Source organism: Python bivittatus, unplaced genomic scaffold (genome assembly GCF_059951505.1).
Source record: "Python bivittatus isolate LINGU-HERP-01145 unplaced genomic scaffold, Pbiv_v1 ctg000370_np1212, whole genome shotgun sequence".
In the NCBI taxonomy this organism is placed as follows: Eukaryota; Metazoa; Chordata; class Lepidosauria; order Squamata; family Pythonidae; genus Python; species Python bivittatus.
This window is the reverse complement of record NW_028277062.1, coordinates 3,944,168-3,971,248: the sequence shown is the minus strand read 5'-3', so window position 1 is coordinate 3,971,248 and position 27,081 is coordinate 3,944,168. Positions and strand designations below refer to the sequence as shown.

The following is a 27,081-nucleotide window of genomic DNA, read 5'->3' as shown; positions in this document are numbered from 1 at the left end:
GGCGCAGGTCAAGCTGCCGCTTCATCTTACCACGCGCTTCCCCTGAACCAACAGGCATTTAATAAACTTTCTTCCTAATATTCATGTTTCTGAAGGAATACTGGAAGAGCAGAACTGACCTGCACCCTCTGAAAAGCTGCGTTCCCCTTCCCCAGTTTTGTCCCTGCCGCTGGCCCAAGGCGCTGAGCTCCCTCCTGGGATCTGAGGCTTGTGCAGGTTGCCAGAGCTACCAGCTGAGGGCAGCCTCCTTGGACGGACACCGCTTTTGCCTTGGCAGATGTCTGCCTCAGCTCCGGTGAGAGCGGCGGGGGGTGGGCAGCAGAAGCTCCCACGGCTGGTCAGTGTCCTCCTGGGATGATCTGCCCAGGACACTTGGCTTCCTTCCCCGGGGTGGGGGGAGCAGTTGAATGCCTGCTCTGGGAATGCGTGTGCATGCGTGTGCCTGTCTGTGTGCATGCATTCCGCTGCCCCCCCCCCCCGCAACACACACATTTCTTTCAGAGTCTCCCCTATCCAGGATGCTTATTCATAAAGGTTCTGCTTCTGCCACAACTTAGCTCTCCACCAATTTGGGATCCACCCCCACTTCCCTTCTGAGCTAGCCAGAAGAGAGGATCCCCCACCTGGATCAGCACAAGTGGCCAGGAGGCTGTGCCCTTGACAGAGATGACTCTGGACCTTTGGAGGGGATTGCACTGGGGGCTGCCTGTCAGGGGCACAGCAGCAGAAGCCCCCTGCTCAAAAACAGCAGGTTACCCTGCCTCTCCCAGCCAGGTCCCTTTTGCCAGGCAGGGAGAACTCCAGGAGACCTCACCCCGTAGATATGGGGAGGGAGAAAATGTTGCAGTGAGACACCCCACAAGCCTTTGGAGACTGGCCATTCTGTCCCCTGCCAGCAACCAGGGCTGTGATAGGAGCGCCAGCCACCCAACCACACAACCAGCATCGTGACCCCGTGCCGCTGGGGTGGGCCATCTTCTCTGGAGGGGGCAGCAGCCCCCGCTGGGCCTCAGCAGGATGAGTCCAGCCACAGTCTGCCAAGCAGGAATCTCCGTGCAGAAACTCTGTGGCCCAAGCCCTCATCACTGAGCACCAGCTACTGGCCGAACAAGACCTGGTGGTGCTCTGCCCTCCCGCTGGCCTCGTGTGGCGAGAGACCACAAAGACGGCCATTAGGGTGGCTCTCTTTTATTCCTTGTAAGGCAGGCAAAGCTGTGTCCGGAGCTGATCCAAGGCCCGAGGGGCGTGGGTGGGTCACGGCAGTGCATCAAGCTAAAAGCCAGACAGATGCTGGCAGGAGGCATCCCCTCAGCCCAGAGGGTTACCCTTGGGGTCAGCCTTGCCCACAGATGCCCAGGGCAAACACACGCGCCCCTCCTGCTCCCTCCCCTTCATCGTCAACCCACATGGCACATAAGCGTGACTTGCGCGTCCCAGCACGGCCAACTGGAGGTCCGGGGCAGCTGGGTATTGGGCCCCCGCAAGTCACTGCAGAAGGAGGGGCAACAGTCTGGACTAAAGCAGCAGGAGGACAGTGGCCAGCGAAGGCGCGGCGGCCTTGGGCAGCTTTCCAGCCGTGCGCTCACGGTCACAGTCCCTGCCCGCAGAGACTGCGTGTGGGTCATGAGCTGGGGCGGCAGCAGCAGGCCTCTGCCCCCCACGGACCCCGTGTCTCTGCAGATCTCCAACAGCGTGCGCTGCCACCATCAAACACGTCGTGTGCAATCCAGCATCCGTGTGTAGCAGAAGTCCGTGAAGGCCCACCAAGGCCCCTTCCCCTCCCGCTGCTTCAGGAGCCGCTCAAAGGCCCCCCGACCCCCAGCTCCAGGGATGGCGGAGGAGCCGGGAGCCACCCAGCAGACGACTGGACAGTGCCAGGACCTGGGCCGAGCCCAGCGCTGATCCCGCTTTGATCCAACACTGCCTTCCGAGGCTGCTTCAGAGCTGGGTTATCTGTGGCCGAACAATCCGTGCCTGCAAAGGGGGCCAAACACAAAGGGGGAGCTGGCTTTGGAGCCAAGGAAGAGGCAAGCCACCCCCCCACCCAGGGGCCAGAGAGGGGCCCAGAGAAGGCCCCAGCTGCGAGTGGGGCGGTAGACCCTCTCCCTGCCTCCCTTGCTCGCGCCCACTGCCAGCCCCTCCCCAGCTGCCTCCTCCTGCCCTGCCTCCCTTCCTCTCCAAGCTCCAATCCTGGGCTCTGATCTCCAAGGGAGGGGTTACCACTCAGATCACCCTTCTCCCCCCCTCCCTCTCCCCGCTTCTGGACCTGGAGGGATGTGTCCACTTTCTCCAGCCGTGGCCGGAAGCCTCCCTGTTCGGATACGGAGCAGGCGTCCTCCCTGCTAGCGCTGGCAGAGGGGTCTGCAGGAGAGAGCAGAGGGGGCCCAGTGAGGCCCAGTTGATGCCCCTGGCCTCAAGGGTCCCTCCACCGAGAATGGCAGGTGCAGGGCCAGTAAGGGAACCCCTTGCACCTCCTTGCCACTCCTCAGATGCCACGCGGGTCAGGAGCACCGGCCAAGAGAGGCTTCCAGCCCTCTGTTCCCCTTTGGCTGGCCCCAATCCCTTGGCACTCCTGCCCTCTGGCAGGCTCAGGAAGGAAGCTGTGGGTCGCCCTCTTCCAGAGAGCCTCCTGGCAGGACCTACCTGGCACCTGGCGCTGGGCTTCGGGGCTCTGCGGGGCAAAGCCCTGAGGCCGGGCCACCCAGTCCGACTCATTCTCGTACCATTTCTCCTCGTTGGGATGTGCCCGTGACAGCCTGGGAGAGACGCAGGAGAGGCTGTCAGGGAGAGCTGTGCTCCTGGCCCTGAATGGGGCCACCAGAGGGACGCCAGGCTGGACGTGCTCTCGCGGCAGCGGTTCAACCGGGAAAGACACACTTTTGCTTTTCCCGTCCCGGAGCAACTGACAGGGAGAGGGGGACGGGTGACACGAGAGGAGCTGTGGCATGGAAGAGGGAATCCCTGCCCCGGCCTCTGTGGTGCCCTGTGGCGCTAACCCTTATCTGCAGCCGCATCCTTTGAACCTGGGGCCCCACCTGCAGCAGAGCCCACCTTGGCACAGGTGCCACCTGGGGAGGCCTTCTCCGGGGCCACCTTGGGCCTTGGATGCTTGGCAGTGCCAGGGGTGGGCAGCTCCAGCTGGGGCCCTAACTGAAAGCCCTCTGCCTCTGGAAGGCCCAGGTCGGCCCAGGAGCAGCGGCTGGCTCCCGATTCGTCTCTGGGCAAGCCACTCCTGGGGACGCCATCGAGGGGGGCAGCTTTCCGGCTGCAGCCGGTGTGGGCTGCTGAAGGGGGAACATCTACTGCAACCATCTTTCAAGCCCGCCATCTGTCCAGCTTGGCTTTTCCAGTGGTTGCTCCGGAACCTCCTTCTCCAGAAGCCGCTCGCCCTTCTGGGCGGATAATGACCCCCGGATGTCGCTCGGCTTCTTTGGGGAAGGAATAAAGAGAGAGCCTGTTTGGCGTGAGGACAAAGGCGCTGGGCTAGTGGCCCGGAAAGCGCCGGTTCTAGTCCTCCCTGAAGCATGAAAGCTGGCTGGGGGCTTTGGGTGGTCCCTCTCTCTCAGAGGGACCAACCCGCCTCGCAGGGTTATTGTTGTGGGGAAAAGAGGAGGCAAGGGCATTGGGCGTATCTGAGCGCTAGGTGTGGGGTGTGCTTTTCTGCTGCACTCTGCATTTCAAAGGGATGCGTTGAATCACTAAAACAGTGTCTGTGCCTCGTGAACCACCCGGTTCTCTCTGGAGAATGCGTTGGCCAGGCGAGTCACAAGGGAGGGGTGCTCTGTGCAAGCCGTGCAAGCCGTGCACACGCTGCGGCTCTCTGGAGCTGCGCACGGCTCCCCTTTGTGCCGAGCCGCGTCTCTATGCAGTGGCGGTGGGGAGGGCTCCAGCAGAGGCAGCCCCTGTGGCCGGACCCTTCGGAGCAGGGCTTTGCCCCACGCAGCTGCCGGGCCTTGCGGAAGACCAGCCACAACGGCCCTGCGATAATTTCTCACCCCCACCAGTCATCAGCACGGCAGGGAGAATGCCCATCTGTGCACATATGTGTGTTGACACATCTGTTGTTTGGGCACCGAGTACCCAAACATGGGGCTGACTGAGTCTTTTAATAGGTTCATAGTTTGCAGTTCTTCGGTGCTGCAGTAGGAGCCTCTGAACTGATTTTATGCCTGTGGCTTGAAATTATAATTATGATTGTTTGCTTATTTCCGGTCACTGCTGTTTCTGTCTGGATTGCAGTTTTAAGTCGTCGGCAAATCGCCCTGTGGAAGCGGTTGCTTTGAGGACCGGCCGGCTGCATGCCTGTGAAAAATAAACGCGCCGACCGCAAAGCCGATCCCTTGCCCGTGTCTCCGGATGGACGAGGGAGGAGGGGTTGCAAGGCCGCTGGGAGAGGCCGGATAAGGGCTTCCCAAGCACCAACCCCAGTGGTGCCCCTCCGTGCCAGTCAAGGCCCCGAGCCACCCGAAACTGCAGCCCAGAGGCAGGGGGCGCCATCGCCCGTCGCCAACCTACCTGCGGTCTTTCCTTGGGCGGCAGCGCTGCCAGCAGAGGAAGGCGGCCAGGATGAGGATCAGGAGCACCAGCACCGCCAGGCCCAGGGCCACGCCCACAGCCACCCCCACCTTGCTGATGCCTTGGTCACAGTGGCGGCCGGTGTACCAGTAGGCGTCCGACTGCTCGCAGCTGGGGGGGAAAAGTCGGAGTCACGGGCCTGGCGGGAGGGCGGCCTTCGTCCTGCGCGGGAGGCTTTCGGTCTTGTGTTCACTGCACTTCGCTTAGCACAGCCACCCGCCCCAACCGACTCCGGTCGAGTGGGGCACTGGGGTGGGCAGCGCCACGGATGCCCTGCCCCACGCGTGGCCGTGAGGCCAGACGCAGGAGGGGGCAGTCCACTCTCGTTTTCCTTCGCCAGAGGGGCAGCGGGAGGAACCGAGCTTGGGTAAGTCCGGGGCTTCAAGAGCCCATCAGGGCGCCCCGATACGGTCCACACGGCTTTGCTCCCAAGGCACCCGGGGAAGCGTGCTGGGGGGAGCGCTGCAAGAAGAGCCATCTTGGCCGAGAGCATCTGCCCGGGCAGCCGCTTTTCCGCAGGGGCCTCTCTGGGCAGCACCCTTTCAGATGTGCTCCTTAAAGGTCCCGGGGGCTCTGTCTCCCGGTTGGCCGGGCTGTCCCCCCACCCTCCCAGGCGCTCCCTGCTCCCAAGCCCCGTCGGCCCGAGTGGGGTCCGAGAGCCTGGGCTGAAGCCCACCGGCAGGCCTTGGGGCTTTTCCTCCGCTCCCCTCTCACGAGGAAGGGGCAGGGGCTCCTGATATTTTTTGCCCAAGGAAGCGCGCTAGGCTTTCCGAAGGGAGTTCGATAGGTCGGCTTAATGGCGTGGCAGGGGGCTTGGACCTACGTGCCTCTGATCCAGCCGCCCCGTGCCTACTCACTAGCAGTTTGGCCCATTTGTCTGAATGTAGCAGTTTCCGTTTTCACAGAGAAATGGTTCCGGGTGCCAAAAGCTGCAGTTGGAGACACACTCCAGCCGGTTGCTAACGTTTCGGGCCACGTAGTATGGCTGGAGCTTCCGCACGATCACAGAGTCGTTCTTGCACACTTTGGACAAGTCTAGCGGGGTGGAGGAGAGCAGCACAGTCAGCCGAGGACCGACGCACCCACCCCAATCGCAACGCCCCAGCCACGACCTTCCAGCCCAGGGGGCCTCCAGGGACCCAGCAGTCCGCTGAAGCTTTTGCCCCAGAAACGCCAGACAGCCATCCCCAGTCCCTCCCAGGAGGCGATCAGAGAGGCCAAGCTCCGTGTTATAGGAGACCCAGCTCTTGCCCAGGGGTGTTTCTTCATTCTCCTGCAGTTAAAATGCGCCCCACTGAGACCTTCTGCAGAAGGGCCCGCCTTGCCACCTCTGCTCCCATCTGCCTGCTGCTTCTCTCATGCCCCCCTCGGTGCCCAGGAGGGTTCCCAGGGCACCAGGCGTCACCCTCTCTCTCTCTCTCACACGCGCACACACATGCACGTGGACCAGGTCTCACCTTGAGGGCTGAGTGGCACGGAGGTCACAACAGAGTCTTCTGACTTAAAACACAGCCGTTCTGAAAGAGGGGAGCAGGTGATTAAAGACTCTCTATGGCCACTGGGAAGCCGACTCTTCCATGGGCACCGGTCCAGGCAGAGCTCCCAGAGGAGAACCGAACAGAGGGAAGCTCCCCGCAAGAGAATCAGGCCCAAGAAACTGTCCGCGCTTCAAGATCACCTAAATCGCTCGTGCAGGAGTCATGACCCTTGCGCAGACAGGCCGCCAGAAGGCAGACCAAACCCCAGCTGCGGCTCCAGGCTGTCGGCTGGAAGCACCCGGCCTTTGCAGGACCTTCCCTGGTTCTCAGGAGCGTCCTTGTGTCCCCCCCACAACGAAGAGGAGGGCATCTGCACCCCTTCCCTGCCCAGACATTAGCCCTGCGTTGGGGGCGATGGTCAGACCGTACAAGGAGGCCTCGCTTTTGTGGCCAGCCTGCTTCTGAGGCAGACCAAGGAAGTGGTGCTTTCCAGGTGAAAATGGAAGAGGACCTCTTATGCCAATGCTCTAGGTCAAAGGAGCGAGGCCAGTCACCTGCAGGACTGCCACTCCAACCCAGCCTCCATGGCTGTTTCTGCCTTGGCTGCCAGGGAGACCAGAGCTGCCCCAGGAAGCGGGTTTTCCCCAGGCCTGGGGAATGTTGGAGCAACGCCTGCCGGAGGTTGCTCTTCCAACCGGCTGTCTCTTCAACGCCCCCCGCCCCCCGAGCCCTGTAGCCTGATCCCCACCTCCACCCCTGCCTGGGTCCCACCCCTCTCGCCTCCTCCAGGGAGCACCGCCAACAGGGGCGGCAAAGGGGAGCAGACCAAGAAAGGCCAGCTGGGGGGAAGGGGGGAGAGGAGAACAGCCCCCTCCCTGCTCCGTACTCTCCCAACAGCAGCAGCAGCAAAGCAGCCCCCACTGCCCCTTTGCCGCTCCTTTTTGCACAATTGTCCGATCAACACATTTTCCTCCCATCTCAGGAGGAGAAGAAGCATGTGGGGGGGAGGTCCAGACTCTCCCACAGCCCCATTGATCGTGCTCCTGACGTGGCGGGGTTAGGGTTTGCCGGCTTGCCTTCGCTTCTCCACCAGGAGCCAGACAAGGAAATCAGGTGGCCGCCTTGTCCGGGGCCAGCTGGCGGAGAGCAAGTCCCTCGCACTCAGGGCTGCTGGCGGCAGCAGGGCTGAGCCGCAAATGCGCACTCACCTTTGTCGTCAGAGGACCATATTACCGGTGCTCCGTTGTGCAGTTGCTGGTAAATTCTCTCCTTGGCTGTAGCGTAGGACGCATTGAATTCAGAGAACCGCAGCCGCAGGACCACCTCGTGGTCCACGTTAATGCTGCCGTTGCTGAAAAGAAAAGGGGGGAAAACTGTTTCTTCACCATGTCGAGACGGGACAAGCCGGGCCTGCTGGCTTTCGTGCTTCTGTCCCAAGTCCTGAGAGACGATGTGGGTCTTGGGCAGTGGGCTTACAAGAGCATCTGGGGCAAGGTGCCTGCTACCCAGGGTGGGGCTTTTGCCCAAGGAGGGGTGGGGGAAGCCATGTGGACAAGGCAGCAACTGTCTCCGCCAAACGGTGCCCCGTCCTTATTCTCACACAGCTCACCTCAGGCGAGTCAGAATCACACGCTGGTACCCAGGAACGTCTGCGTAGAAAATATTCATCTGCACAGGGAGAGAGAGAAGGGGCAATCGTAGAAGGGGCAATAGGAAGTGAGACACCATCCTTACGAAAGCAGCTCTGAGGATGTGCAGAGAGGCTGTTGCCCATCCCAAGGGGCGCCATCTCACCCCAAAGCTGCCGGGGGGGCTTTAAGCAAGCCTGAGTCCTTCCAGTGTTCTGCACCCACCAAGAGGGCAGAGGCAGAAGCCAACGCCTCCACCCCAATTACAGGGCGCCTCAAGCCTGATCAGCAACGGGTCTGAACTTTCCTGATTGTCCAGAATGAGAACAAGAACAAACAGGCCGATCTTCAGCCTTCATCCAGTTCAAAACCAAATCTGTGGTGTCAGGTGTGGGGAATGTCTGCCTGCCCCAAAGCCCAATCAACAGTCGGGAAAGATCGAAGGACCAGCCCTGCAGAGGACACCTCCTGCCTCTCCCAGCCCACGCCCGTCCCCAGGCATAGGGGGAAGGAGTGCCCTTGACCAGATCGCCTCTGAACAGGGCTGCATCTAAGCGGCAGGTGTGCCTGGCCATTATCGCCCCGGCTTCACGCCCCGGCTCCCGGGACAGGCCGAGAGCAGCCCTGGATCTGGGGGCTGTGAGCAGAGCATTGGTGTCTCTTCACGCCACGCCATGCCATGCCACACCAGACACCCTCTTCACCTGTCCCTCAAAGCGCGCGACAAAGGACAGGAAATCGTCAGTGCCAGGAGTCGCCATCCCTGGTTTAAACTCCATGTTGATCACTTTGACAAAGACGTTGATTGTAGCGTTGACCATCTCTGCCAGAAAGCACAGGAGAATTAAAGAATCAGGGTGTCTCCAAACAAATGCCCACATGCTTCCCCCCTCTTCCCGCCCCTTGCCTAACTGTTCAGGCTGTAATCAAGTGGGTTTATTTACTGATTCAATCGTTTATAGACCACCACTCCCCAAAAGACTGGTTTACAGTCAAAGAACAATGGACTCATAAAAACAGAAATCCAGTTAACGCCCTGGTACCTCTGATGCCCATGCACCCACCTGAAGAATAAGCCCATAAAAACAATGTTCCCGTAAACACCCTTGCACCTTCAGTGCCCACACGCCCTTGAACAGTAACATTTTCATAGCCAGGGGCGGGAGGGTCCCTTTCCGTCAGAGGCAGGGTGTGCCAAAGAGCATGGGCTGCCACCGGGAAAGTGCATCGCCTCGCCACCCTCTCCTCCCATGGGGTCGGGACCTTGGCATTCCTTCCTTCAAGCTCCCTCCCTCACTCTGAATGGATAGGCCATGCAGGCTTTGAAGGGGACAACCAGCCCTTTCGATTGCTCCTGGAAACCTGCAGAACTGGGGCCATAGCCTGAGCACCCACCACCTCACAGACCCCTGCATGCTGGACCAAGTGGTCTTCTAAGGCAGGCCATTGTACAGCGCACTGCAGTAGTCCAGGCGAGTGGGAATGAAGGCTAAGTCATCATAACAAGGCTTCCCACGCCAGGCAGCACCGTAACCTTCTGTAGCAGGCGCAGCAGAAGTCCAGGAAGACCCCTGAGAGCAGCGCTGTCTCCTCAGGAGACCCCCCGGGCCAGACGGAGAGCTGTGATGGGCAGACAATGCCCGTTCGTCTGGGCTCACCTTCAGCCTCTCTCCCACCCAGACCCTCCGCAGATTTCCTCTCACAGCACCACGGTGGAATGCTGTTCGTTTCTGATATGCGCTTCGGTGAACACGCGCTCCAAATTTGTGGTGGAAGAAGAAATAAGTGATCCAGAAGGGTATGTTTTAATACTGGCGGTGAAGCATTTTAATAAATACACTACCTTTACTGATTATCATGGCCCTACTAAAGGTTTTCCAGATAGGTTACATAGACACTCTGAACATCTTTCTACTTCTGAGTAGAAATATACAGGATTATTTTTTAAATTGTTTGAATACACAAAGTGAGGGTGGGGGGAGGGGAAGAAATAAAGATGTAAAAGAGGAAAAAGTGCAAACAAGGGAGAGAAAGGCAAAAGGACGCAGCTAAAGCATGCTACATAAAGACTCCTATATTTTAGCTGTTTCCTTGTGTCTTTTTCTCCTTTGTTTGCCTTTGTGTTCTTTTTATTTTTTTTCCTCTCACCTTTATTTCTTAATCCAGCCTAATTTTTAAACACATCATTAAAACTTGGCCAGACAGTATAAGACTGACCTGTCTTTCTACTACTCTCGTAAAGACCCAATTTGTAAGAAAAAAGAGTTATCCAACAGCATAAAGCTATCACACTAACTTTCTAACACCGAAGAGTAATCTTTGTTGCCCCTGACCCCAGCTTAATAAACCTACATTTCTTAATAGAATAACGTTTCAAGTTTTTGGTATTTACTTCAAGAGCACATTCACATCTTCAAACCTCATTGATCTTTCTGACCACATTTTAACGGTCTTAGGGATATTAAGCCAAAGCACAGCAACAGCAGGACAAGCCCACATGAGCAGGGGGGCCCTAATTTGTTTTATGCTTCCAATATCCATTTTGCTAGATGTGGGAGACCTTGTAGGAGGAGAGCCCACCTTTTAAAAAACATTCTCTGGGGAATCCAGTAAGCTTTCTGCTGTTTTTGTTCATTGAAATTTTGTTTTTTACTATATGCCACCCAGAGTGGCACTTTTTACAGAAACCTTTTAAATAAATAAATAAATCTTTAGCTGAATTAGTCTGATAAAAACTGTTATTTAATATTTTTAAGACCATTAGCTATTTGATTAGCTACAGATGAACATAACTCTCTGTTACTCAGTTCTGGCCAAAACCTCAAATCCAAGGTCTTTTCCACACCCAGTCAGAAGCCCTCCGAGAGCATCTTTTCCAACTAGCACATTCATCCAAAGGCAGAAGCTTTCAGCAGCAGCAGCAGCTCCTTTCGGCTCGTCGAGAAAGCGACTCCCAGAGTCCTCCTGATTTTATGCCATCATAAACTAACACGGCTCTCCCCCTACAAGGTCTTCCACATCCAGCAAAATGCTCCTTGCTGGTTTCATTTTATCTGCATGTATATCCAGAATGTCATCTAGTAATCTAATACTATCCGACCTTTGACAAACATTTATAAAAGCAGGGGGTACAGGATAAATAACTGAAGGTCACATTGTCTACAAGCCATGCTTTTAACAAGGAAATTACCCCATAGCCTGCAAAGTCAGCAGGATTGTCATCAGCCTTCAAAATCACATATAGGCTGGAAAAAAACTTATTCCAACAGTATAGACTTCTGACAAGAGAGTCATTATGGGGTCAGGCACCTTTACACATCTGATAAATAAATACATATATTGGGGCAAATCACTCAAAACATGCCTTAAACTATCAATAGGACAACAATTGACTGCAGAGGATTTTAAAATCACCAGATGTCCCACCCAAATAGATTCCGACGTATCTGATCCATTTTCCATTTTTTATCTGAATTGTATGTTCTTATGTTGTAAACCACCCAGGGTTTGGGGATTCTGGCAGGATATAAGTATATACAAGTGCAAAGAAATAAGAATCCCAATTGTTTCATGGGCTTCCTTACAGCAACAGGGACAGCTGCCTTCTACTAAACCCGCTGTCCATGTCATCGACTGAGAGAAGCTCTGAAGCTGCTACGATACGGGTGTGTTCCAGCAGGGCCTGCCATGAATTCCAGATGAAAATTGGGTGCCCTAGCACCCAGCACCACAACCAAGGAAATTGAGAAGAGCAGAAAAGAGAACTTACTCACAACTACTTCATTCCTTGCCTCTTTGCAAAATGGCTCTATATAAGGCGACGGACATTGACAGCGATCCCCAATGGGAACCCCTCCATTCAAGCATTTGGGGGGAATAATTTCAGTGGTAGAAGCTTCACAAGAAAGGATAAAAAAAGCCAAAACAAAGAAAACAAACAGCAAGAAATCATTTAAAGCATTACCCAGTATGAGTTACTAAACAAAAGACATAAACCCCCCCACACATAAGAACAAACCAAATCATAAACATATCATCTCAAGTCAGAATTAGAAGTAGATCATATTGTACGCTATGAGTAAATGTTCTTATACAGAAAGTTTCCAAAGGGAAGAGTCAGAAACTATTCTCAAACCAAAGAGATCACCAGACTTCAATAATGAGCACAGGGGGAAAAGAAAAAAGTTGATCTTGCACTCCCTGATACTGAGACAGATCTGGAGTTTCAAATAGTGACTGTCTATAAACATGTAATAGGTACATTTCTAGGACAGATAGGAAGAGGTGCCTCGGGAAGGGATTGCGCATGAAAGGACAGGAATGGCTCTACCTTTGCCAATGCTCTCTGTACTGGATGACAGAGTTTTTTAAAACACACACATCCATGCCAAACTAGATGAAGGGAGATGACCTCAACTAGACTCTGAGGACCCCTTCTGGGAACAAGAAGAATTCATGAAAAACACAGATCTTGCATGACTCTCCTAAATACAATGCCTCAAGGAGGCAGGAAGAACAGACACCATACCAGTTGTTCTGGTCAACATCGTGGTGCTGGGCACGCTTCTTCCCACCGTGGGCGTGCTGCTTGCCATCTCTTCTCTCGTGCTCCGACTCATGGATTCCAAGGTCCTTTCCTGGTGGGTGGTCCCTGTGGACGAAAGGCGAGGGGAAGAGGCCGACATTGTGCTTGGCTGCTCCGCAATCGGAGAAGACATAGTGGGTGACTCCATGGTGCCAGAGGAGACCAGCTGCGGGCTGGCGGTGACCGAGGAAGTGATGGGAAGCGTGCGGGTCTCAGGACTCTCTTGCGGAGAAGGCCTGGGGGACCTGGAAGTTGCCGGAAGTGAGGTCTCCTGGCTTGAGGTTGGGCTCCCACTGGAAGGCACGGTCACGCTCGAGCGGGAAGACGGCTCTGTGGCGGATGTCAATGGAGGAGGGGTTGACGAGACCGGTGGGGGAGTGGAAGTCACTTCTGCTGTGCTCCGAGGAGAAGTGGGCACACCAGTGGTTTGACTGGACTCATGGGCTGTGGAGGGCGAGAACCTGGAGGGCAAGCTGGAGGGCAAGCTGGCCTCACGAGTGCTTCTGGTCAACACTGTGGTGCTGGGCACGCTTCTTCCCACCGTGGGCATACTACTTTCTGTCTCTTCGCTCGTGCTCCAACTTGTGGATTCCAAGGTCCTTTCCTGGTGGGTGATCCCTGTGGACGAAAGGCGAGGGGAAGAGGCCCGCGTTGTGCTTGGCTGCTCCGCAGTCGGAGAAGACGTAGTGGGTGACTCCGTGGTGCCAGACGAGACCAGCTGCGGGCCTGCGGTGACCGAGGAAGTGATGGGAAGCGTAGGGGTTTCGGGACTCTCTTGCGGGGAAGGCCTGGGGGTGCTGGAAGTTGCCGGAAGTAAGGCCTCCTGGCTTGTGGTTGGGCTCCCACTTGAAGGCGCCGTCACCCTCGAGCGGGAAGAGGGCTCTCTGGCAGATGTCGATGGAAGAGGTGTTGACGATACCGGTGGGGGAGTGGAAGTCACTTCTGCTGTGCTCCGAGGAGAAGTGGGCACACCAGTGGTTTGACTGGACTCATGGGCTGTGGAGGGGGAGAAGCTGGAGGGCAAACTGGAGGGCAACCTGGAGGGCAAGCTGACCTCGCGAGTGCTTCCGGGCAACACCGTGATGCTGGGCATGCTGCTTCCCACCATGGGCGTACTACTTTCTGTCTCTTCGCTCGTGCTCTGACTCATGGATTCCAAGGTCCTTTCCTGATGGGTGGTCCCTGTGGACGAAAGGTGAGGGGAAGAGGCCCGCGTTGTGCTTGGCTGCTCCGCGGTGGGGGAAGAGGGAGTCAGTGACTCCGTGGTTCCAGAGGAGACCAGCTGCGGACCGGCGGTGACAGAGGAAGTGATGGGAAGTGTGGGGGTCTCACGACTCTCTTGCGGGGAAAGCCTGGAGGTGCTGGAAGTTATTGGAAGTGAGGCCTCCTGGCTTGTGGTTGGGCTCCCACTGGAAAGCACCGTCACCCTCGAGCGGGAAGAGGGCTCTCTGGCGGACGTCGATGAAGGAGGGGTTGACGAGACCGGTGGGGGAGTGGAAGTCACTTCTGCTGTGCTCCGAGGAGAAGTGGGCACACCAGTGGTTTGACTGGACTCATGGGCTGTGGAGGGGGAGAAGCTGGAGGGCAAGCTGGCCTCACGAGTGCTTCTGTTCGACACCGTGGTGCTGGGCACGCTTCTTCCCACCGTGGGCGTACTACTTTCTGTCTCTTCGCTCGTGCTCCAACTTGTGGATTCCAAGGTCCTTTCCTGATGGGTGGTCCCTGTGGACGAAAGGTGAGGGGAAGAGGCCAGCGTTGTGCTTGGCTGCTCCACGGTGGGGGAAGAGGGAGTCAGTGACTCCGTGGTGCCAGAGGAGACCAGCTGCGGACCGGCGGTGCCAGAGGAAGTGATGGGAAGTGTGGGGGTCTCATGACTCTCTTGTGGGGAAGGCCTGGAGGTGCTGGAAGTTATTGGAAGTGAGGCCTCCTGGCTTGTGGTTGGGCTGCCACTGGAAGGCACCGTCACCCTCGAGCGGGAAGAGGGCTCTCTGGCGGACGTCGATGAAGGAGGGGTTGACGAGACCGGTGGGGGAGTGGAAGTCACTTCTGCTGTGCTCCGAGGAGAGGTGGGCATGCCAGTGGTTTGACTGGACTCATGGGCTGTGGAGGGGGAGAAGCTGGAGGGCAAGCTGGAGGGCAAGCTGGAGGGCAAGCTGGCCTCACGATTGCTTCTGTTCGACACCGTGGTGCTGGGCACGCTTCTTCCCACCGTGGGCGTACTACTTTCTGTCTCTTCGCTCGTGCTCCGACTCGTGGATTCCAAGGTCCTTTCCTGGTGGGTGGTCCCTGTGGACGAAAGGTGAGGGGAAGAGGCCCGCGTGGTGCTTGGCTGCTCCGCAGTCGGAGAAGACATAGTGGGTGACTCCGTGGTGCCAGACGAGACCAGCTGTGGGCCGGCGGTGACCGAGGAAGTGATGGGAAGCGTGCGGGTCTCAGGACTCTCTTGCGGGGAAGGCCTGGGGGAGCTGGAAGTTACCGGAAATGAGTACTCCTGGCTTGTGGTTGGGCTCCCACTGGAAGGCACCGTCACCCTCGAGCGGGAAGACGGCTCTGTGGCGGATATCGAATGAGGAGAGGTTGACGAGACCAGTGGGGGAGTTGAGGTCACTCCTGCTGTGCTCCAAGGAGAGGTGGGCACACCAGTGGTTTGACTGGACTCATGGGCTGTGGAGGGCGAGAACCTGGAGGGCAAGCTGGAGGGCAAGCTGGCCTCGCGAGTGCTTCCGGTCGACACCGTGGTGCTGGGCACGCTTCTTCCCACCGTGGGCGTACTACTTTCTGTCTCTTCGCTCGTGCTCCGACTCGTGGATTCCAAGGTCCTTTCCTGGTGGGTGGTCCCTGTGGACAAAAGGCGAGGGGAAGAGGCCGACATTGTGCTTGGCTGCTCCGCAGTCGGAGAAGACGTAATGGGTGACTCCGTGGTTCCAGAGGAGACCAGCTGCGGACCGGCGGTGACAGAGGAAGTGATGGGAAGTGTGGGGGTCTCACGACTCTCTTGCGGGGAAAGCCTGGAGGTGCTGGAAGTTATTGGAAGTGAGGCCTCCTGGCTTGTGGTTGGGCTCCCACTGGAAGGCACCGTCACCCTCGAGCGGGAAGAGGGCTCTCTGGCGGACGTCGATGAAGGAGGGGTTGACGAGACCGGTGGGGGAGTGGAAGTCACTTCTGCTGTGCTCCGAGGAGAAGTGGGCACACCAGTGGTTTGACTGGACTCATGGGCTGTGGAGGGGGAGAAGCTGGAGGGCAAGCTGACCTCGCGAGTGCTTCTGTTCGACACCATGGTGCTGGGCACGCTTCTTCCCACCATGGGTGTACTACTTTCTGTCTCTTTGCTCGTGCTCCGACTCATGGATTCCAAGGTCCTTTCCTGATGGGTGGTCCCTGTGGACGAAAGGTGAGGGGAAGAGGCCCGCGTTGTGCTTGGCTGCTCCACGGTGGGGGAAGTGGGAGTCAGTGACTCCGTGGTGCCAGAGGAGACCAGCTGTGGGCCGGCGGTGACCGAGGAAGTGATGGGAAGCGTGGGGGTTTCGGGACTCTCTTGCGGGGAAGGCCTGGGGGTGCTGGAAGTTGCCGGAAGTGAGGCCTCCTGGCTTGTGGTTGGGCTCCCACTGTAAGGCACCGTCACCCTCGAGCGGGAAGACGGCTCTGTCGCAGACGTCCAAGGAGGAGGGGTTGACGACACCAGTGGGGGAGTTGAAGTCACTTCTGCTGTGCTCCAAGGAGAGGTGGGCACACCAGTGGTTTGACTGGACTCATGGGCTGTGGAGGGGGAGAAGCTGGAGGGCAAGCTGGAGGGCAAGCTGGCCTCGCGAGTGCTTCTGTTCGACACCATGGTGCTGGGCACGCTGCTTCCCACCGTGGGGGTACTACTTTCTGTCTCTTCGCTCGTGCTCCGACTCGTGGATTCCAAGGTCCTTTCCCGGTTGGTGGTCCCTGTGGACGAAAGGCGAGGGGAAGAGGCCGACATTGTGCTTGGCTGCTCCGCAGTCGGAGAAGACATAGTGGGTGACTCCATGGTGCCAGAGGAGACCAGCTGCGGGCCGGCGGTGACCGAGGAAGTGATGGGAAGCGTGGGGGTTTCGGGACTCTCTTGCGGGGAAGGCCTGGGGGTGCTGGAAGTTGCCGGAAGTGAGGCCTCCTGGCTTGTGGTTGGGCTCCCACTGGAAGGCACCGTCACCCTCGAGTGGGAAGACGGCTCTGTGGCAGACGTCGATGGAAGAGGTGTTGACGATACCGGTGGGGGAGTGGAAGTCACTTCTGCTGTGCTCCGAGGAGAAGTGGGCACACCAGTGGTTTCACTGGACTCATGGGCTGTGGAGGGGGAGAAGCTGGAGGGCAAGCTGACCTCACGAGTGCTTCCGGGCGACACCGTGATGCTGGGCATGCTGCTTCCCACCATGGGCGTACTACTTTCTGTCTCTTCGCTCGTGCTCCGACTCATGGATTCCAAGGTCCTTTCCTGATGGGTGGTCCCTGTGGACGAAAGGTGAGGGGAAGAGGCCAGCGTTGTGCTTCGCTGCTCCGTGGTACGGGAAGAGGGAGTCAGTGACTCCGTGGTTCCAGAGGAGACCAGCTGCGGACCGGCGGTGACAGAGGAAGTGATGGGAAGTGTGGGGGTCTCACGACTCTCTTGCGGGGAAGGCCTGGAGGTGCTGGAAGTTATTGGAAGTGAGGCCTCCTGGCTTGTGGTTGGGCTGCCACTGGAAGGCACCGTCACCCTCGAGTGGGAAGAGGGCTCTCTGGCGGACGTCAATGGAAGAGGTGTTGACGATACCGGTGGGGGAGTGGAAGTCACTTCTGCTGTGCTCCGAGGAGAAGTGGGCACACCAGTGGTTTGACTGGACTCATGGGCTGTGGAGGGGGAGAAGCTGGCGGGCAAGCTGGCCTCACGAGTGCTTCTGTTCGACACCGTGGTGCTGGGCACGCTTCTTCCCACCGTGGGCGTACTACTTTCTGTCTCTTCGCTCGTGCTCCAACTTGTGGATTCCAAGGTCCTTTCCTGGTGGGTGGTCCCTGTGGACGAAAGGTGAGGGGAAGAGGCCCGCGTTGTGCTTGGCTGCTCCGTAGTTGGAGAAGACATAGTGGGTGACTCCGTGGTGCCAGAGGAGACCAGCTGTGGGCCGGCGGTGACCGAGGAAGTGATGGGAAGCGTGCGGGTCTCAGGACTCTCTTGCGGGGAAGGCCTGGGGGAGCTGGAAGTAACCGGAAATGAGTACTCCTGGCTTGTGGTTGGGCTCCCACTGGAAGGCACCGTCACCCTCAAGCGGGAAGACGGCTCTGTGGCAGACGTCAAAGGAGGAGGGGTTGACGAGACCAGTTGGGGAGTTGAGGTCACTCCTGTTGTGCTCCAAGGAGAGGTGGGCACACCAGTGGTTTGACTGGACTCATGGGCTGTGGAGGGCGAGAACCTGGAGGGCAAGCTGGAGGGCAAGCTGGCCTCGCGAGTGCTTCCGGTCGACACCGTGGTGCTGGGCACGCTTCTTCCCACCGTGGGCGTACTACTTTCTGTCTCTTCGCTCGTGCTCCGACTCGTGGATTCCAAGGTCCTTTCCTGGTGGGTGGTCCCTGTGGACAAAAGGCGAGGGGAAGAGGCCGACATTGTGCTTGGCTGCTCCGCAGTCGGAGAAGACGTAGTGGGTGACTCCGTGGTGCCAGAGGAGAGCAGCTGCGGGCGGGCGGTGACCGAGGAAGTGATGGGAAGCGTGGGGGTTTCGGGACTCTCTTGCGGGGAAGGCCTGGGGGTGCTGGAAGTTGCCGGAAGTGAGGACTCCTGGCTTGTGGTTGGGCTCCCACTGGAAGGCACTGTCACCCTCGAGCGGGAAGAGGGCTCTCTGGCGGACGTCGATGGAAGAGGTGTTGACGATACCGGTGGGGGAGTGGAAGTCACTTCTGCTGTGCTCCGAGGAGAAGTGGGCACACCAGTGGTTTCACTGGACTCATGGGCTGTGGAGGGGGAGAAGCTGGAGGGCAAGCTGACCTCGCGAATGCTTCCGGGCGACACCGTGATGCTGGGCATGCTGCTTCCCACCATGGGCGTACTACTTTCTGTCTCTTTGCTCGTGCTCCGACTCATGGATTCCAAGGTCCTTTCCTGATGGGTGGTCCCTGTGGACGAAAGGTGAGGGGAAGAGGCCAGCGTTGTGCTTGGCTGCTCCGCGGTGGGGGAAGAGGGAGTCAGTGACTCCGTGGTGCCAGAGGAGACCAGCTGCGGACCGGCGGTGACAGAGGAAGTGATGGGAAGTGTGGGGGTCTCACGACTCTCTTGTGGGGAAGGCCTGGAGGTGCTGGAAGTTATTGGAGGTGAGGCCACCTGGCTTGTGGTTGGGCTCCCAGTGGAAGGCATTGTCACCCTCGAGCGGGAAGAGGGCTCTCTGGCGGACGTCGATGAAGGAGGGGTTGACGAGACCGGTGGGGGAGTGGAAGTCACTTCTGCTGTGCTCCGAGGAGAAGTGGGCACACCAGTGGTTTGACTGGACTCATGGGCTGTGGAGGGGGAGAAGCTGGAGGGCAAGCTGACCTCGCGAGTGCTTCTGTTCGACACCGTGGTGCTGGGCACGCTTCTTCCCACCATGGGCGTACTACTTTCTGTCTCTTTGCTCGTGCTCCGACTCATGGATTCCAAGGTCCTTTCCTGATGGGTGGTCCCTGTGGACGAAAGGTGAGGGGAAGAGGCCCGCGTTGTGCTTGGCTGCTCCACGGTGGGGGAAGAGGGAGTCAGTGACTCCGTGGTGCCAGAGGAGACCAGCTGTGGGCCGGCGGTGACCGAGGAAGTGATGGGAAGCGTGGGGGTTTCGGGACTCTCTTGCGGGGAAGGCCTGGGGGTGCTGGAAGTTGCCGGAAGTGAGGCCTCCTGGCTTGTGGTTGGGCTCCCACTGTAAGGCACCGTCACCCTCGAGCGGGAAGACGGCTCTGTCGCAGACGTCCAAGGAGGAGGGGTTGACGACACCAGTGGGGGAGTTGAAGTCACTTCTGCTGTGCTCCAAGGAGAGGTGGGCACACCAGTGGTTTGACTGGACTCATGGGCTGTGGAGGGGGAGAAGCTGGAGGGCAAGCTGGAGGGCAAGCTGGCCTCGCGAGTGCTTCTGTTCGACACCATGGTGCTGGGCACGCTGCTTCCCACCGTGGGGGTACTACTTTCTGTCTCTTCGCTCGTGCTCCGACTCGTGGATTCCAAGGTCCTTTCCCGGTTGGTGGTCCCTGTGGACGAAAGGCGAGGGGAAGAGGCCGACATTGTGCTTGGCTGCTCCGCAGTCGGAGAATACATAGTGGGTGACTCCGTGGTGCCAGACGAGACCAGCTGCGGGCCTGCGGTGACCGAGGAAGTGATGGAAAACATGGGGGTGTCGGGACTCTCTTGCGGGGAAGGCCTGAGGGTGCTGGAAGTTACTGGAAAGGAGTACTTCTCACTTGTGGTTGGGCTCCCACTGGAAGGCACCCTCGAGCGGGAAGAGGGCTCTGTGGCGGATATCGAATGAGGAGGGGTTGATGAGACCGGTGGGGGAGTTGAAGTCACTTCTGCTGTGCTCCGAGGAGAGCTGGGCACGCCAGTGGTTTGACTGGACTCATGGGCTGTGGAGGGGGAGAAGCTGGAGGGCAAGCTGGAGGGCAAGCTGGCCTTGCGAGTCCTTCTGGTCAACACCGTGGTGCTGGGAACGCTGTTTCCCACCATGGGCATGCTACTTTCTGTCTCTTCGCTCATGCTCCGACTCGTGGATTTCAAGGTCCTTTCCTGGTGGGTGGCTCTTGTGGAATACAGGCAAGGGGAAGAGGCCAGGGTTGTGCTCCGCTGTTCCGCAGTCAGGGAAGACGGAGCTGGTGACTCCGTGGTGCTGGAGACCACCTGAGGGCCAGCGGTGACCGAGGAAGTGATGGGAAGCGTCGGGATCTCAGGATTCTCTTGCCGAGAAGGCCTGGAGGTACTGAAAGTTACCGGAAGTGAGTACTCCTGGCTTGTGGTTGGGCTCCCACTGGAAGGCACCGTCACCCTCGAGTGGGAAGACGGCTCTGTGGCATACATCGAAGGAGCAGAGGTTGACGAGACCGGTGGGGGAGTGCAAGTCACTTTTGCTTTTCTCCGAGAAGAGGTGGCCACGCCAGTGGTGCGAGTGGACTCATGCGCTGTGGAGGGGGAGAAGCTGGAGGTCAAGCTGGCCTCGCGAGTGCTTCTGGTCGACACTGTGGTGCTGGACACGTTGCTTCTCACTGTGGGCGTGCTGCTTCCCCGCTCTTTGCTCGTGCTCTCACTCGTGGATTCCAAGGTCCTTTTCTGGTGGGTGGTCCCTGTGGACGAAAGGCGAGGGGAAGAGGCCCGCCTTGTGCTTGCCTGCTCCGCAGTGGGGGAAGACAGAGCCGGTGACTCCGTGGTGCCGGAGGAGAGCACCTGGGGGCCAGTGGTGACCGAGGAAGTGATGGGAAGCGTGGGGGTCTCGGGACTCCCTTGCGGGGAAGGCCTGGAGGTGCTGGAAGGTACCGGAAGTGAGTACTCCTGGCTTGTGTTTGGGCTCCCCCTGGAAGACACCGTCACCCTTGAGCGGGAAGATGGCTCTGTGGCAGACGTCAAAGGAGGAGAGGTTGACGAGACCGGTGGGGGAGTGGAAGTCACTTCTGCTGTGCTCCAAGGAGAGGTGGGCACGGCTGTGGTGTGAGTGGACTCCTGTCCTGGGAAAGGGGAGAAGCTGGAGGGCAAGCTGGAGGGCAAGCTGACCTCGCGAGTGCTTCCGGTCGACACCGTGGTGCTGGGCACGCTTCTTCCCACCGTGGGCGTACTGCTTTCTGTCTCTTCGCTCGTGCTCCGACTCGTGGATTCCAACGTCCTTTCCTGGTGGGTGGTCCCTGTGGCCGAAAGGCGAGGGGAAGAGGCCCGCGTTGTGTTTGGCTGTTCTGCAGTTGGAGAAGACGTAGTGGGTGACTCCGTGGTGCCGGAGGAGAGCACCTGAGGGCCGGTGGTGACCAAGGAAGTGATGGGAAGCGTGGGGGTCTTGGGACTCTCTTGCGGGGAAGGCCTGGGGGTGCTGGAAGTTGCCGGAAGTGAGGCCTCCTGGCTTGTGGTTGGGCTCCCACTGTAAGGCACTGTCACCCTTGAGCGGGAAGAGGGCTCTGTAGCGGACGTCGAAGGAGGAGGGATTGACGAGACCAATGTGGAATTGGAAGTCACTTCTGCTGTTAGGGAAGATGAAGTGGACAGGAATGGTGAGAGGAAGTTTTTCATTATTATTAACGCCTTATACATAAATTTCAAGTTTATGTATAGATTATGTTCATCGTTCCTCAATACCTCTTTTCCCATTTTATACTGAACAGCTCTGAAAGTAAAATTGGCCATGGATGCCTGTCCTGGGTGCTGCTGGCACCCATTCAGGAGCTCATCTTCTATTGAATCTCACTCTGCCCATTGCAGAAATGGTGACTCTGGGAAGTACTTTGTCTCCCAATTAAGTAGACATATTCTCCCAATTACAGGAGTCTTTTTTCAGATAGGAGCCAGCAAAAGACTTTTCCTTTCTGAATAGAATACCGGAAGAGCCTTTTCTCAACAAATGGTGCTTGGAGGACAACAAAGAGGGTGAGGTTTCTTCTTGCCAGGAAGGAGTTCTGCTATGGCATGACAGCTAAGGCTAAGATCTAAGCAATGCCAGAGATGAAAACCCTCGAAGCATAGCAGAAGCTAAGGATTCGTTTGGAAAGCACCACTTCAGAATGGAATAAAAGTGAAAAGCAATTATTTGTCTTTCAAAAAGAAAAAAGAAGCTGTGGCGTGATGTGCTTCAGGCAGGCAGAAGTAGGATGACGTTGAACCTGCATCTCCCTTAGTCATCTTCCTGAAGCAAGGACACAAACACCAAAGCACCTTCAACATATTCAGGCACACTCAACAGCACAGAGCTAGTCATAGTCCATTGCTGCCATTCCCCAGACCCTCTGTGTGTGTATGCACACGCTTGTGTGCCTGGAGAAAGAGTCAGCACAAGGCATGTTGTGAACCCAAATGAAATTAGATCTTTATTGTGGTCAAAGACCAGCATAAGGAGGGTGGGGTACAGTCATTAAAAAGCATAGAAAATACATCAGAGCCTAAATAATAATAATAATAATAATAATAATAATAATAATAATAATAATAATAATAATAATAATAGCAGCAGCAGCAGCAGCAGCAGCAGCAGCTAAAAGATATAAAGTATGTATCTAAAAGGAGGGGTAGGAGCATTAGATGGGTGTAGGGGAGCATGAAGGTTAGTATATGGCATAGTATATTATTATTATATCTATCAAATTATTGTATCTATCGAATTACAGAGCACTCTAGTAAGATGAACTAGATGCTCATTAAGACTATTTTATGGGACAGGCCATCATCTGATGAATTATAAGTGCTGCTGCGCAGAGCCTGGCAACATTATATGTAGTAGCAGGGCTGGTATCTGAAAGCAGCAGGGAGGTGTAGAATTGTCCTGTGTGCCCTGGATATTTATGCAATCATGGTGAGATTAACTCATCGTTAATGCTGGTTCTTTACTTCCTTGCCCTGGCTCTCTCCAAACTGTTGTACTGCAAAATAATTTTTAAAATCACACTGAAAAAAAAATGTAAACCATAGCAATAGCATCAAAATCTTAAAAGCTGGTTTAAAACATTATTATTTATGTATTTGGTTTTTATTGTATTTTTATTGTATCTTTATACTATTTTCACTGTATTTTAATATTTATTTTTTGTTTTTATTGTAAACCGCCCAGAGTCACTTCCTAGTGAGATGGGCGGTAACCAAATCTGAAATATAAAATAAATATTCTTAACCCTGAAAGCGGTTTCTTAAACCCTTTCTGGAAGGCCGAGGAGGATTTCTCAAAGAGAGACACTCTAGATTGCGGAGCAGCGAAGGCTTTCTGGGTGAGGACTGCCTGCCTCAGCCAGGCCGAGACACAGGCAGCGCCGGGGCGAGCCCTTGCCCAGGCCCAGCTGGCACTGAGCCCCCCGAGATTCGAGAGCGCGCCCTGGGACGGCTTCTTCGCCGATCTGGGGCCAAAGACCGTCCTCAGCCCGCTTCCTAGCCGCAACCGGACCTCACAAGCACCAGCTGCGGCTGCTCGCTGAAGGGGCAACCGGGGGGAAGCACGAGGGGCGGTCCTGGTCTTCAACTCTTCCGTATTTTCAGTAGCGTCTGGGATGGGATGCTTATCAGATTTGCAGATGGTTGGGGTAGCTAATATCCCACAGGAGAAACAGGCTAACGCAAACGAGGCTGAACAGAAACAAGTTTTTCACTTAAATGCCAAGGTACAGGGCGGGGGGTACTTGGCTTGGAGCAGTCCAGCAGTTTTAGGCTGTGCCAACAGAAGCAGAATTTCCAAATCGTGAATTGTTCCAGAGGATTTGGAACAATTCGGTCAGACTCCAGCACCCCACACAGTTCTGGGCATCCGAGCACAAGGAGGATTTGGGGGAACTGGACCACTTTCAGAGAAGGGCGAGCGCCATCGGCGACCGGAACCCAAAGAGAGCCAGGAGGTGGAACTGTTTAACCTGGAGAAGGTGGGAGACAGGAGGGCCCTCTTCAGACCCCCAGAGAGAAAAAGATCAAGACCCTCACAAGGCCTGGACCCATGGGGTGAAGTCCCAGGAGGCCAATTCCAATGAAACGTTAGGGACATAATCAAGCAGTGAGCGCAGCTGGTCAGTGGAGCCAAGGACCCCCAGACACCGAGTCTCCTGCTGCGGACGTGCTGAAGGACAGGGATGTTTTTGGCTCTCGGCAAAGGGCTGGGCTCTCGGTCCTCAGGCCCCCTTTCACCCTGCGATTCTACAGACACCGGGCAACATAGACGTGCCCCTAGGGGTCGAGCCTGCCAGGCAATCCATGAGCCCAAGGGAGCCACCCACTTGAAGCTGGAGGGGGCACCCTTCCTCACGAGGACAGCATCTGCACCCTTTCTTGAGGGGTCTGCAAGAGGAACCCCCCTCTTCAGTCCAAATCAAGGCAGACCTGACTTTTTCACTTTCTGGAAGAGCTCCATTTACAACATCGGGACAGCAATACCTGCACCCCTGCCATTTTCACCTGAAAATTCAGTAACAAAAACGCCCTTATACTTCTGGCAGGCCCAGTCTAGGTTTTTTTTTAGGTAAGGTAAGCAGAAACAGGGGAAGACTGCAAACTGCTGATTTCTTTCCCTGCCAAGCATAAGCCTTGAATGAACCGGGGGGGGGGGGGTCTTGATGACGATGGGGGCAGCAGAAAAGGGTATCCATCTGCCAGGAGATGTGGCTGAACCGTGGCTGGCACTGGCTTCCGCACAAGGTCACGGGGGCCACTAGCTTTAAAAAAAGAGATGCAGGGCCCTGGTAGGGAAGCCAGCTTTCCCAGAGTGTCCCTCTACTTTGCCACAGAGGAAGCCGGACTCTTCCAAGCCTTTGGGAGGAATGCAAGGCTGGGGAAGGGTCTGTCCATGGCACAGAATCTGCTTCTGACTGCCCCAGAGACTCCGGTTGGCCCCTGGGAGGAATCAGCATCTGCTCTTGTTGGACGAGAGCCATGTTAGTCTACGGTGGCAAAAAATCAGGAATCATATAGCACATTTTTGAACTAAAATTTTTAATTAAAGGACAGAAGCTTTCAGAAACTGTATCTGATGAAGAGACCTGCTGCTGCTCACAAAAGCTTCTGCCTTTTAATAAAATATGTTAGTGGAAAAAGGTGTTATCAATAGAAGAGAATATGTCTAGCTCAGGGTTGAACTGTGGGGTCCTCGGGGTTCTCTGAGCTGGGTTGTTTTCTTGAAGATGTTTCGTTACCCAGCTAGGTAACATCTTCAGTGCTGGAATGGAGTGGGGTTTGCTCTCTGTTTCTATACAGTGGCATGCCCTGCCAGTGTTGGGTGATGGTGGTGGTTTATTTTTATGTTTTTATTTTTTCTTCTCCTGGTAGTTCCTTGGTTAGGGTATTGTTTACTGCTTGATTGCATGTCTGGTGATAATCTTGGTGTTAATCTCTGCTTATCTGGAGGATATTGTGTTCTGCAGTGGATAGTGGTTGACTACCCAGCTGACCACTATCCACTGCAGAACACAATATCCTCCAGAATGGCCTTGACTATAACGTGGACAATGCTAATCAGCTAGAATTCCATGCAGCCTTAGAAGCAGCACTTAAAACCACAGGACTTAACACCAAGACCCAAGAAAATATAAGGCAGACAATCATACCACAGATCAGAAGAACACAGAATAAGCACCAACTCAAAGCAGAGGACAGAGCAGCCCTCAAAAGCCTAAAGAAGGACCAAACCATCATCCTCCTCCCAGCAAACGCCAAACCACAGATAGATAAATCACAATACTTGCAAAAAGCCAAAAAAATATTAGAGGACAAAGAAACCTACATCCCAGTTAACACCAAGAAACTAGACAACCTGATCAAGAGAACCCTTAATGACCTAACCAAGAAAGGCCAGATCACAAAAGAAGAACAGTGGCGGATGAAAAGCAGCAGACCCATCCTCCCACGCTTCTATGGAAGACCAAAAATACACAGGGCCAACATACCTCTCCGACCAATTGTAGCCTTACCAGGGACTCCAACATACCACAGCAAAAGAACTCACAAAAAAGCTTGGACATCTCACAGAGAAGAGCGAATATTCTATCAACTCCTCACTACAGTGCCTCCAGAAAATCAAAGATGTACACATAGATGAAGATGAAATCATGGACTCATTTGATGTCACAGCACTCTTTACATCCATGAACCCAGAACTAGTGAAAGAATCCGTGTCAGCAGTACTACACAACACACCCAACCTAACCAAATACACCAAGATCGAAATACCCAGAATCGTGGACCTCATCAACCTCTGCCTCACTACCTGTTTTCAGTTTGGTGGACAAATATACCAAGAAATCAGAGGCACACCCGTGGGATCACCACTGTCAGGACTCATTGCGGAGACTGTAATGCAACGCCTAGAAGCTATAGCACTACCACGCATACAACCCAGAGTATGGATCCGGTATGTAGATGACACCTTTGTTATAATAAAAAAGGAACCCAGCTCAGAGAACCCCAAGGACTCCAAAGGTGTTATCAGCTCCTTCTGATTTTTTCATCCCAGGTGATTCCACCATCAGCAGAGGTGACCAGGAGGGATGTCCAGGCCCTGGACAGAAGGAGCAGGAAGGCCACCAAGCGTGCCAGTCAGGCTTCCCACAGCTTGAAGTCCAAGAAGTTCCAAGGAAAGACCCTCCACACTGACCCAGTAACGTTTTGCAAAGTGCAGAAAGAAAGAGTAAGCAGAGAAAGGGAAGCGACATGCAACTGGAATTAGTTTACACCTAATGCCTAACATCGTTATTCTCCATTTCCATCCTTGCGATTAGCCTGGCTTTGAGACCACTGTCCTCAACAGCCCCCTGAAATAGGTGACCTCCCAGATGCAGCCTGTGAATAAGAAAGGGGGCAAGGAAAGCCCCCATCTAGGGCCCGAATGGTTGAATGGACGGGTGCTTCCACTTGCGGGGGACAAGCTAGGCTGCCTGGGCTCCTCCAGAGTGCTCACAAACTGGTCCTCCCCCTTCCCCAAATCCTTACTGGCAGTGCTGATCAGGAGCAGTCCCACCCAGAAGCAGAAGGCTGCGGGAGTCACCCTCCTTCTCCTGGCATTGGTCCTCGCAGAGAGACAGCCACGGAGGGAAAGCAGGTCCAGGCACCTCCAGGCCAAGGAACCAGGAACAAGCATGGCCTTTCTTGTTGCTCAGCACCACGGCAGGATTGAAGCACAGAGCTCCAAACAAAGATTGCCAGAGGGAGAGGTGGCACCCAGCA

General features: G+C 56.0%; 1 protein-coding gene across 2 annotated transcripts; it reads right to left on the bottom strand.

Moving 5' to 3' along the window:
* Positions 1-1,181: 1,181 nt before the first annotated feature.
* On the bottom strand, positions 1,182-27,081 carry LOC112542223 (uncharacterized). Of its 2 annotated transcripts, none has more exons than XM_088141996.1 (12): positions 26,848-27,081; positions 12,210-21,422; positions 11,451-11,576; positions 8,386-8,504; positions 7,663-7,721; positions 7,262-7,404; positions 6,033-6,092; positions 5,433-5,610; positions 4,516-4,686; positions 2,644-2,756; positions 2,267-2,361; positions 1,182-1,974 (listed from the first exon to the last, which is right to left on the bottom strand). In XM_088141996.1, the coding sequence occupies exons 1-12, from the start codon at positions 26,993-26,995 to the stop codon at positions 1,939-1,941; spliced, it is 10,461 nt and encodes a 3,486-aa protein (XP_087998122.1). In that variant the 5' UTR covers positions 26,996-27,081; the 3' UTR covers positions 1,182-1,938. The 2 variants fall into 2 exon arrangements, with proteins under 2 accessions (XP_087998122.1, XP_087998123.1); XM_088141997.1 differs by having other exon boundaries at positions 12,210-21,419.